The sequence below is a fragment of the Cebus imitator genome, unplaced genomic scaffold (genome assembly GCF_001604975.1).
Source record: "Cebus imitator isolate Cc_AM_T3 unplaced genomic scaffold, Cebus_imitator-1.0 Scaffold23, whole genome shotgun sequence".
Lineage (NCBI taxonomy): Eukaryota > Metazoa > Chordata > Mammalia > Primates > Cebidae > Cebus > Cebus imitator.
In genome coordinates, this window is record NW_016107338.1 from 9,682,014 (window position 1) to 9,694,631 (window position 12,618).

A 12,618-nucleotide genomic window follows, 5' to 3' on the forward strand; every position below is an offset into this window, starting at 1 on the left:
GTGACTACTTAAATATTCCAAGAGCAAATCTTCCAACTTATATAGCAGTTGTTGTTTAGCAAGAATAAACCATTTTATTTCACCATTTCATAGTTAACATTATAAAGTACAAGTGTACACAAGTATTGCTCCACTGCTTTATTTTTGAAATCACAAGCATCAAAGTGACCATCATTGAAGCTTCTGTTAAAAGATCTTCAAGAGTTGCCCCAGTTTTAAGATTAAACAATATTGCACTTGAAGATGAACTAACTTTTGGGATCCTCTTCAAAGAAGGAAAGTATTACTCCATCTGTGCTTTTCTTAGACTAAAAAGCATACTGCAGAAAACTCTACTTTAAAAATCAACACTGCAGGGTACAGTAACATAGCAAAGTACCTGCCTATTTTAGAATCCTAGAGAACATTTCATTGTAAGAAACTAGCCCATTACTAAAGTGTCCACAGTATTTTTCATTTCAGTGGTCCAAGATGCGAAGGTTTCCAGATACAATCTTGTTCTCTAATACTGCTCCAGGTGGGATGTCAATTCTGTCACCATGATTTGCAATAATGATAACAGTTCCCTAAGTGACAGGGAAAACAAAACATAAGAGTGTACTTGCAACTGAAATGCAATTTGATAATCTTACAGTGATCAAGTTTATGTAGAACTCTTTGTACAGTGGAGTAACTGTATTTATAAACAATATTAAACATGAAAAACAACAGTTAAGGAACATTGTAACGTGTCCTTCTGTAACAATCCTGGTAGTAGTTCTAGGTTCTCTGTCTCCTTGTCAGAGGTGGTACTCAGAGTGGGAAGTGGACCCGGTACCATAGCATGAGCAGCCCCCTTTGAAGGCCTACTTGCAAGGCCACCAGCATTAGCCAACTTTCATAAAGAAATTAAAAGGTGCCTGGTTTATATTTACACATAGGGCTTTTGCTGTTGTTTTGTTGTTTTTATAACAGTTTACTGATAAGATTTTTCATGTCTTAAATCTTTAGGCAGTCTGTCTCAACAATAAAATTCAATATATGTATTTGTTTTTTCAGGATCTTCATTTAAGTAAGCAGCTTTAATGGGAAGAGTACATGAAATCTAGGAGATTTTTTTTTTTAATTATATGATTTGGAAAAAGCTATTGTATCTTTAGTTGTGAGCTCTAATACTTATGTACCCCCATTTGCCTCCTATTTCTTAGATGAGGCTGGAGTGATACTCAGTACCCAAGTACTACAGTAATGTAAATGAATATTCTTATAGTGATAACATTCCTTTAATAGAGTATATTCAGTACAAATGAGGTTTTTTTTTTCTACTTTTATTCAAATAATCATCTTTAAGAAGCTAAAGCTAATAGTGATCCTATTTTAGAGATTCTCATTTCATTTAATAGTGCCAGCTTAATTACTACTGTAATTTAGACTAACCAAGTATTCCTTAAAGTAAATGTAAAAATGACTAGAAAATGAGACTTATTTTGTAAAGCTGTAAGAAATACAATTTTCATTGTAACAACATACCTTTAATGAAACATTCTTTCCAAATGTCACATCTCCTGAAACTGTGAGGTGATCCAATTCAAGCATATCTGGTATACTTTCAAATCTTCTTAGATAATCTTGAACCTTACAGAAAAGTAGAAACATAAAAATGTCTGAAATGAGTTCACAGAAAGACAGGAAAAACATTAACAAGAAAGTTTAACTGAAGTGTAAAAACATTTTATGGCCAAGCTCAGGTCCTCTATGGGAAGCACCTATTTATTAAGCACTCATATGCTAGACGCTGTGCCGGAGAGAAAGGAGCTACGAACATCGTTTCTATACCAAGCAATGTACAATATAGTTGAGCAGATCACGCTTAAAAAAACAAAAAAAAGATAACCAACATGCCAAGAGCCAGATGAGTAGTTTACACAATTTGAATTTAACTGAAAAAAGAAATCGTGCATTGGTGGGATTCTGAAAAATTAGAGCACATTTTAGGAAGAGCAACAGTACAAACTATTATAAATTATCACTATCTTTGTATTTTTGTTTCCTTAGATTTGCAAGCATTAGAGATTGTCCTCTGTAACCCCATTACCTGTTTTGCTGGGAAAGCAGGAGCAATCAGAAAACTTCCACTGGTTTCCATTCACCACCACCACCTTGCCCCCATTGCCCATTCCCCTGCCTTCCTAGTACAGGTATTGATCGACTTACCACCTATGCAACTTACGACCATTCGACTTTACAACCACAATCGCTAGCCACGACTGCTCCGCGTCTGGCAGCGCAAACGTTGCCCAGCTGGGTGTACGACAGTGCGGACCAGCTTCCGGCAGCACTACCATCTCCGCGTGCACCATTTCAACTGTACATATAGCCTACTCAACTTACGACCAAATCGTGTTACGACCGGTCCGCGGTCCCGACCGTGGTTGTAAGTCGAGCACCAGCTGTCCTGGAATTGTGCATCAGATCCCTTCTTAAGGCCCATCAAGTGTTGTTTCAGCAATTCTCCCTCTTCAGTGCTTTTTCCCTCCTGACTGCATTAATTTCCATTAATGTATAAACATCCTCCCATTAAAAAAAAAAAAAAAAAAACCCTCAAATCCTATATTGCTTTTCACCTATAGCCCCATTTATCTGTTTTTCTTTAAGGCAAAACTCTTGAGTGAGATTTCTGCATTCATATCTCCAATTCCTCCTTTTTCATTCTCTTAAATTCTGCCTGTGAGGCTCCCTAACCTCCAAACTGATAAATCGAATAGTAAATTCTCATCTTACTTGAATCAGCAGCAGCAGCATTTGACAAATAATTCCTACTTTCTTATTTTCTTCATTTGACTTTGAGGATACATGTATTCATAGTTTTCTACCTAATTCCTCATCTGCATTCTACACATCCACAGCAGGTGGCACCAAACCACACCCAGGACTAAAATAGAGTTGGATGGCAGAGCAGGACCCCACAGGCCAACCACAAAGGCTCAGTGTCACATTTCAGTAATCATGTGATTAAATTTTTTGGATTTCACTTAGGCTAAGGTGGAGTTTTACAGCAGGTCCACCGACAGTGCTGTTTTGTTCATATTATTTTGTTATAATGTTAATGACGGGGGAAAAAAGATTGCCAGCCAGGCTACTGTCTGTGTGGAGTTTGCACGTTCTCCCCACATCTGTGTGGGTTTTCTCCAGCTATTCTGGTTTCTTCCACATCCCAAAGATGTGCATGTTAGGTGAACTGGCATGTCTACATGGTCCCAGTATGAGTGTGGATGTGTGTGAGTGTGCCCTGAGATGGGATGGTGGCCTGTCTGGAGTTGCCTCCAGCCTTGTGCCCTGAGCTGCCGGGATAAGCTCTGGTCAACCCATGACCCTGAACTGGAATAAGCAAGTCAAGAATTATCTTGTTCTTATTAATGTATGCACAGCTCACATTTATTTCAATGTTTAATATTAGAAGTGTTTTGGTTTTTATTTTAAAATTTGGTAATATTTTTGTGACCAGAAATAAACTGTAGGAACTGAACTCCTGTTTATATCAATTAGCCTATGGTAAAATGTGTTATACATTGTTTGGCTTAATGTGGCCATTTCCAAGAACATACTGATGACAGTGAGGACTTACTGTACTTGCTATTCCACCTGCCTAGAACACTTTTTGCAGTAGATACCCATTTGTCAGACCCAATCAACTCCTCAATGAGGCTGCCTGTAGCCACTCAATGTAAAATCACACAATCCCCTCCCCACCTGAGGCATTCCCTATTCTCCATCCATGCTTTATGTTTCTCCATAGCATTTTCCACCACTTGGCATACCATACATTTACTTATCATCCTTTCCCCACTAGAATGTCAATTCCATGAAGACAAAGATGAGTCTGTTTTGTTTGCTGCTAAATCCCTAGCACCTAGAACATACTGCCCAGCACATGGTAGGGGCTCAATAAGTATTTAAGACAGAATTAACCTTTTCCCACTGATCAAAGCAGTATCAGTCTTGGAAGAGACATATAATAAAATGCCCTGAAATTTAAAGATTATTTTCTACTCCCCATGGCAATCATGTTTCCAATGTGAGGCAAATATTTATCTTCTATGGTAAATTCCCTTTAAAAGGTATCAAAGACAGAGGAATACAATAGTTCAGCAGTAGAGACTGTAATTAGTCTCCAATTCACATGTATATCATATCTTTATAATTACACATTTAAGAAATATGAACTCACATATCTTTATAGTTACATACCTTTGTAAAAGAACTGCCTAATTTAACCAAGGGCACTGTAGGAAATTCCCGCTTTTCACTCATTGTCAGAGATCCTGCATTAAGGCTATAGAGGTTTGACATCACCAGCAAGAGATCTGATGTGGTTTTGACAGGCAGAAAACGGCTCCTTGGCACATTAATACCTAGAGAATTCTCAAAACTTTTGATGGCAGCCCCTACTGCAGTTTCTAACTGAATGACATTCAGGCCTCCATCCAAAGTCTGTAAGAAATTAGGGATGGGGGAGTAAACAACAGAGGTTTTAATCACCTACAAATTAGTTCCTTGTAGGTTAATACTTGGGAAGTGATTTCAGAGATTCATTGATGGGAAAAAATTTTTCTTTTTTGAGATGGAGTCTTGCTCTATCACCCAGGCTGGAGTGCAGTGGCACGATCTCGGCTCACTGTAGCCTCTGCCTCCTGGGTTCAAGCAGTTCTTATGTCTCAGCTTCCCAAGTAGCTGGGATTACTGGCATGTACCACCATGCCCAGCTAATTTTTTGTAATTTTAGTAGAGATGGGGTTTCACTATGTTGGCCAGGCTGTTCTTAAACTCCTGGCCTCAAGTGATCTGCTGGTCTTGGCCTCCCAAAGTGCTGGGATTACAGGTATGAGCCACTGCACCTGGCCAGAAAAAGAATTCTGAGAACTGACATTTATCAAACATCTATCATATGTCAAATTCTTATAGTCTTAAAACTCTTCTGTTCAGTAATATCATTTCCATTTTATGAGAAACAACCATAGGTTCAGAAAACTCATGCAAAGTACTGATGGCCAAATGACTTATGAGTGTCAGAGCAACAACTAAAAAGTAGGTTCTCTATTTTTGAAGCCCAGTGTTTTTGCCACTACCATAATGCAGGGTCAAATAAGGGGCACCATAACTTGGCACACTAGAGGAGTGACAGCAGATTCTGGAAGACGGGGCTAGGAACTAGAGTCTGAAAAGGCAAAAGGGAGTGACCAATGGAACAGATGGGGCAGAGGGAGTGGGCGGTGGGGTCTATGTGTAGCCTACTTTAACCTTAGGAGCCAGGAAGCTTAATGGGCAACAACCTTGGCTTACCTTTGCATTCACAATAATTTCCATGTCAATGGCATTCTGCTCCTGCAGTCTTTTAACTGCTGCAAGAGAAATCCATAGGTTGTTTGTGTTAAATATTTTGAACTTTGATACAGACTTGAACTCATCAACATGTGCTTTTGGCACTTGAGCAATTTCCACCAGTCTCAGTTTGCCTTCATATTGAGTGAGTGTCCCGCCCTAGAAAGGCAGAAAATAGTAAGTGCCTCCACATCTGTCCCAAGTGCATTTTTTTGTAAGTACAATGACAGTGATAATATAAAAAATATATAAATACATTATGTAGAAAGAGTAAATTTTCATAAAAGGGACAATGAAATAACATTTAAATGCCCAACTAGAAGAATATTAAAGGTTTGGACAACTTTATTCAAAGGTTTCATGTTTCAGATTTTTGCCATAAATATATATGAAATTATTTTAGTTAAAATTACTGATGAAGCTTATCCAAAAAAATAAAGATTTTGATATTATTTATTCTGGATTTATGATATATACTATTATGTCAAACAGAACTGAAAGTATTCCCCATAATGTTGTCTCACCCTTTCTTATGACAACAAGTGGTTAAATGTGTTGAAATAGAAACTTTCAAATAAAAAAGGTTTTAACTTTGTAACTTATGAAATGTGAAAACATGAAGCCCTAAACTGCTTCCTCTCAGTATTTACCTTTACATCTGCACGTGTTTTATTTGTGACTTCCATGACAAATTCACAGCGTTTTCCATTGGGTGGGTTCATTAGATGATTAAGAATATACAGATCCACTGTGGCACCCAGATTATCTATGTTAGACACAAAAATATACTCTTTGCCTTCTCCTATAAAGGTATCAAGCAAACCAGAGTTGTAGAAACTGGCGTAAATATCACCATGACCTGGAGGGTACCAAGCTTCTGTATTTTCCCCTGAGTAAGACACGTCCTTTGCTACAGGAAGTAAAGATTCCTTATTAATCCTCGGGTACCTTTAAAAAAAAAAAGTTTGTTTTCAATATTGACCCTGTAGAGCATTTCAGACCTTTAAATATAATAATGCATTAAAGTTAAATAAAATTTCACTTCAGAGTCTATCAGTAAGTTAATTATAAGTGAATCCATCTAAGAAAATCTCTCAGTATCTGTGTTGTCCAAAATCTGTTTTCTAGATGGTGATAGCTGTTGCAAAAACAAGTCTCTGTGGTCATACAGATGAGAGGACCCATCATATTTTAAAGATATTAATGTTTTATGAGTCTCCAAGAGGAAGGATATATCAAGTAAATTTTCTCAAACTTACTTGGTTGTGGGATTGTTCTTTTCCCTGAAAAACTATCTGAGAAAAACTGCCCATTCTTACAAATGAATATATTCAGGGGTGGATCTCTTTCGTTCCCAGAAAATAAGCACCAGGTTAGTATTCTAAGATGTCTGCTTCCCACCACTAGTGAAAACACAGGTAAAGCTGGTGATGGGACAAGAGGAAAACAGGAGCTAGCAGTGCAACAGACTGAAGACCAGAAAATAAAGGCAAAACATCTGTGGTGTAAAGAAACATGGTTAAAAAGTAACCATGGGAAACAGATCTTAAAAACAACCAAACTAATGGTACAACTTTAGAAATGTCCCTTCTTTTTTATTATTACTTTATTTTATTTTTGAGATAGGGTCTTGCTCTGTTGCCTAGGCTGGAGTGCAGTAGCACAAACATGTCTTACTACAGTTTTGACCTCTTGGGTTCAAGTGATCCTCCCACCTCAGCATCCCAAGTAGCTGGGGCTACAAGTGCATACCACCAATGCTCAGCTAATTAAAAAAAAATTTTTTTTTTGTAGAGACGAGGTCTCATTATGTTGCCCAGGCTGATTCCAAACTCCTGGGCTCAAGCAATCCTCTCTTGGCCTTCCAAAGTGTTGGAATTATAGGCATGAGCCATCACACCCAGCCTAGAAATGTCCCTTCATCAGTCCACATGTACAAGTTCATGTGGACTGATGTCCATCCCTTAAATGGAAGCCTTATTTCTCCAGTTTCCTGGCCTTTAGTCACAATTCATCTGAATTTCCTTTTTACTCACTATTCCTCAAAGATTTTCTCTATAATTTATTAAATTACCCCAAGCCCATTAGGATGTTGAAGAAATTCCTTTCCATAGGAAAGAAGGTTATCAATAATATAGGAATGTAAAAAGATTTTCACAGACCCACTTGGAGACCAAATATACCCTCAGAAAGCAAAGGCTTATTAAGCTATTCCCAAATATTGTGGACATGGAACAGACTCTCAAGCAGATTGAATTTTAAGAACTGGAGTTAGAAAACAAGAATGATTATAACAATCACATTATCAACAAATGCTTAGCTTTTAAGGGCATCAACCACTTGTGACCATCAATATTTAGTGCCTGTACATCTTGAGACTATTCTGTTATAAACAAGATCAGTCCCTTCCCAGGAGGACACCCAGAATCAACTTTTTACTCATTGTACCTGCTTTGATTAAAAGTGTAGATTTTCACACGACAATGATTGTACTTCTGTAGTATTTTTTTGGTATCTTCATCCGTGTTAAAAGAGTTCATTAAGACAAGAGGAACATCTGTATTGTAGGTTTTATTCAAATGCTAGGGAGGAAGATGACAATTAGATTACCTAGACTTACTTTTCTTTTGCTCAAAAATGCAAAATTAATTCTTAATAGTTAAATCACAAATGTCTAAAACATCATCTGTATGTAGCCAAATATACAGATTTGACATAAAACTGCTCAGCATGAGTCAGACATTTTGCTAAGCAATTCACCATGTACTTGCTCATTAAATCACCACCCTCTGAGATAGAAGCTACTGTCTGCATTTTACAGATGACTAAACTAAAACCCAGATAGGTGGTGGGTCTGGCAATGGCAGAGGCAGGACCCCCACCTCCCCACCCCAGGCAGTTTGCTGGAGCTTGTGTATAGCCGCAGTGCTCTGTGGCCTTACTGGGTAGGCAAGTGCTGATTAAGCATTTACTCTACGTTAACATCTCTGTAGGGATGAAAGTACAAATGTGACAAAGACATGGCTCCCTACTCTCAAGATTATTGGTCAAAAGTTCTGAATCACACCCCAGCTGAGATCTTTTCAATCTCAGAAGAGCTAAGAGGCAACAGAAATGTGAAGAAAACAGGGTCTTAGAAGTCAGACTGCCTGTGATAAAATTTTAGTTCTGTACTTACTAACCAGCTTTGGAACCTTGGGCAAGTAACCAACCTCCTTGTGCTTTGGTTTCCTCATTGGTAAAATGGGATAACAGTACTTACCTCACAGAGTTGTTGAGAGGAACAAATGAGTAAATTCACACAAAGAGTTCGGAATAATACTTGGTGGTCAATAAGTGCTGAATAAATAAATGTTAACCACTGCTACAACTAGTGTTAGGATTGTAGCTGCCAGCACCATTCTAGGCAATAGGGATAAGGAGATGGAAAAGATAAGGTCACTGCCGCAGAAGAGCCTGTGGTGTATGAGTAATGACTTTGTCATAAGAAAGAAACCAAAAACAGTTCTTAGCATCCATGGCATGCAGCCAAAAATACACAATATCCTCCCCACCTTCCCAAAATGGGTTAATAAAGCGAGATCATCCCAGCCTTGATGAAGGCTGCCACTAGAAAGAAAGTGGATAGAGGGGCAGGGAGATCAAAAGAGAATCTCAACAGATCCAAAGATTTCAACATTTAAACAACCACAAACGCTAAAAAGCCTGTACATAACCTTAAGGATTTGTCCTTAGGAACACTAAACTTTTTTTTTTTACTTATATGTTAAGTTCTGAGATACACTGTGCAGGTTTGTTACATAGGTAAAAACGTGCCATGGTGGTTTGTTGCACCCATCAACCCATTAGGTATTTCTCCTAATGCTCTCCCTTCCCTAGCCCCCGACTGCCTGACAGGCCCCCAGTGTGTGATGTTCCTCTCCCTGCATCCATGTGTTCCCATTGTTCAAATCCTACTTATGAGTAAGAACATATGGTGTTTGGTTTTCTGTTCCTGTGTTAGTTTGCTGAAAATGATGGTTTCCAGCTTCATCCATGTCCCTGCAAAGGACATGAACTCATCCTTTTTATGGCTGCATAGTATTCCATGGTGTGTATATGCCACATTTTCTTTATCTAGTCTATCACTGATGGGCATTTGGGTTGGAAGAACATCAATCATTTTTTTCCACCAATAAAGAGACTAATAAAGATAGCAAGCTCTTTGGTTAGCTGAAATTCCATCTGCTACCTTTTATAATATGACATTTATAACTTAAAAACTAAAAACTATTTTAGTATCTCATGAGAAAGGCTAAATGTTACTCACTTCAATTTGCTGCACAGTCAGATCCAGAAAGGTATTCTCATTCCTCACACCAATAAGACTTTTAGGGCCTTTGCAGCCCATGCTGGTTCCCAAACCACCATTGAGTTTCACCACCACTAGTTTGTTCAACACAGAAGATATATTATCAGGCAAGCCCCTGGCCTTTATCTTTTCATAGGGTTGAATCTGAAAGAAAAATAACATCATAGGAGTAATTCAAAGAGCTTTATGGGAGGTTAAAGCATATCAATCCCAGGGTTATTTCCATGTTTCCATAAAGTTTTGGTTTCTCTGTGGAAAGTTTTAATCAACTTTTCTTTAATGTCATAGACACTTCTGGTTCAAAATCAAGTACTTAACAGGCAACTTCCCTTGGAAACAGTAGTTCAGTAGATCATTTACAATGGAATACAAGAAGGGGGAAAAAGTTGTAGCCCCCATATACTGGCTGGCTGGTAAGAACATCCAGATATCTTGGAGTATCTTCAAACACTCAGAATTCCTAATATGCATCAACATAGCAAATGAGATACATAAAACTCAAGTCTAAATACTTCTGGTGCACTATCGCTCTACTTCAATTCTGGACAACTATATATAAAATTACGCATTATTCTTTCTACCACAGGCGGCATACCAAAACACACTTGTTCCTTGCCATTCTCCACTATTCAACCATAAGTTTGCCCTTCGGAGGAAAGTAGCATAGACTTTTTGTCAAACTTCTAGGTAGGCACAAAGACGGAATTCCTTCCTCAAGAATTTAACTTTCAGATATCACCATATAAAAGCCAATACTGGAAAATTAAGTGTTGTCACTGTTCTAAAAATACCCTGGAAGGGAGGGAAAGGACAAGAGGTGGGGCTGAAGAAAATCCCAACTTAATCTCCTCCTTAGCATCCTCATCTATTTCTGTGAGCAGAGAGCCTTAATCTGTAATTTCTCCCTTATAGGAAAAAAACACTGACACAACTTACAGCGGGGGCCCAAATTATTTTCTTCAAAGCAGAGGCACAACAAGCAAGTCTAAACAACTTATAGTAAGAAGGAAACCATTCACAAAGTTCACAATGTATTTTCTATCCATTTACATGACATGTTTGCTGTTATTTTCCTTTAGTAGAATAGGTCTTCAAACTGACTCTTCAGTTACATCATGGTATGGGATAGCTAACACATAATGGACTGAAAAAAATAAAATTACCCCATAAGTGCTTTGTGAAGGTTAGCTGTTACTTGCTCTGCTATTGTAGGAGCATGTGTGTGTGTGTGTGTGTGAGAGAGACAGAGAGACAGAGAGAGAGAGAGTAAGCAAAAGATGGGCAGGTATGATTGGGAAAGGACAGGCTCACACTCTAGTGATCTAAGCCTATGGACGCAAAAATTTTTTTATGCTTTGTCAGACAAACATATATACATATGTCAGATGTAGCCTCCTGATGACAAAATTCTTGTTAACAGCTTTCCACATAAAAACTAGTCTGTGGCTCTTATTTATTCTACCCTGCAATATACTATGTGAACTGCCAAGTGCAGATAAATATACTTTTTCGTTTGATGTAAATACAGAGGAACATGAAGCACTCTTCTCCAAGGCTATTTGTTATTGCTCCAATGATCACTAATTCTCAATCATTTCCTCATGTGGTCAGATTGTCACTCTTACTGGTAAGTGCTGCTAAGTAGCCTTCTAAAGCCATTCACATTCATGAACGAAAGTAAGCGCTGGTTACAGAAAAGCTAAGAGGAGGGGACAGGCCTGTGGGCACTCCAGGGGGTGCTACATCAATACTGGGATGTGAAATGACAAAGAAAAGGAGAGAGGCTGTAAAGAATGCAGACCACACTGATCACTCCCCGTGCAGCACATGGTCCAGGTGAGGACAATGCAGGGCTGATAACAACTTGGCCCCCCAACACACACACACACACACACATAAAGCATCCTGCAGAGTTGACAATCCTTGAAGGATGTTTTGATTTCACTCTACTGCCATGACCATCATTTGTTCAGCATTTCAAAGAAACTGGTAATATTGCTTAGGAGAGAAAAAGTTCCAATTTAAGTGCCACACTGTTAGAAAAATAAGAAATGACAGAATAGAAGAACCTTTGTCACCCTGATATAACAGAGTAGCTTACAATCTTTTCTAGCCTAGCAACTGAAAGCAACCAGTCAGTAAACGAAATAGGCTGGATGTGGTAGCACCTCTAATCCCAGCAATCTGGGAGGCCAAGGCAGGTGGATCGCTTGAGCCTAGGGGTTCAAGACCAGTCTGGGCAACATGGTGAAACCCTGTCCCTACAAAAAATACAAAAAATTAGCCAGGTATGGTGGCGCATGCTTGTAGTCCTAGCTACCCAGGAGACTGAGGTGGGAGATACCTGATCCCACGTGGTCAAGGCTAAAGTAAGTTGTAATCATGCCGCTGTACTCCACAGAGTGAGACCCTGTAAAAAGAAGAGAAGAGGAGGGGAGGGTGGGGGAGGGAGGGGAGAAAAGGGGAGGGGAGGGGAGGGGAGAAGAGGAGGAAAGGAAAAGGAAAAGAAAAAAGAAAAGGAAAAGGAAAGGAAAGGCCACTGTGATACAATGGCTGTAAGTAGTCTTTTATTAGTTTAGAAGAATTTCTTGGTCAGACAAACATATATACATATGTCACATGTAGCCTCCTGATGACAAAATCCTTGGAGGCTACATATGGCATATGTAATTTCAGTAGGCTACATGTGACATATGTATATATGTTTGTCTGACCAAGCATAAAAACATTATATTCACTCAAAAGAGTCAGGAAACAGGACCAAACCAATTATTTTCTAATTATTTCATAAAAGCCAAGAATTTCCATTTAGCAGTTATTTTTCACTTGCTAGCAAGAACCTAATATTTACAGAGGTCTCACAAGGATATGAAAATCAGCTGAAAATCACCAAAAATTCCTAGTTTATG

The 12,618-nt window shown here is 38.6% G+C and overlaps 1 protein-coding gene across 8 annotated transcripts in view; it reads right to left on the reverse strand.

The window, feature by feature from the left end:
- Positions 1–123: 123 nt before the first annotated feature.
- Positions 124–12,618, reverse strand: part of UGP2 (UDP-glucose pyrophosphorylase 2) — a 54,919-nt gene continuing 42,424 nt past the window's right edge. For all 8 annotated transcript variants that reach the window (XM_017522158.1, XM_037736183.1, XM_017522159.2 and 5 more), the window contains 7 exons: positions 9,668–9,853; positions 7,807–7,940; positions 6,009–6,306; positions 5,320–5,517; positions 4,228–4,470; positions 1,510–1,614; positions 124–566 (listed from right to left, as the gene is read on the reverse strand). In XM_017522158.1, coding sequence (XP_017377647.1) covers positions 459–566; positions 1,510–1,614; positions 4,228–4,470; positions 5,320–5,517; positions 6,009–6,306; positions 7,807–7,940; positions 9,668–9,853 — 1,272 coding nt within the window. In that variant the 3' untranslated portion in view covers positions 124–458. The remainder of the gene's footprint in view (positions 567–1,509; positions 1,615–4,227; positions 4,471–5,319; positions 5,518–6,008; positions 6,307–7,806; positions 7,941–9,667; positions 9,854–12,618) is intronic.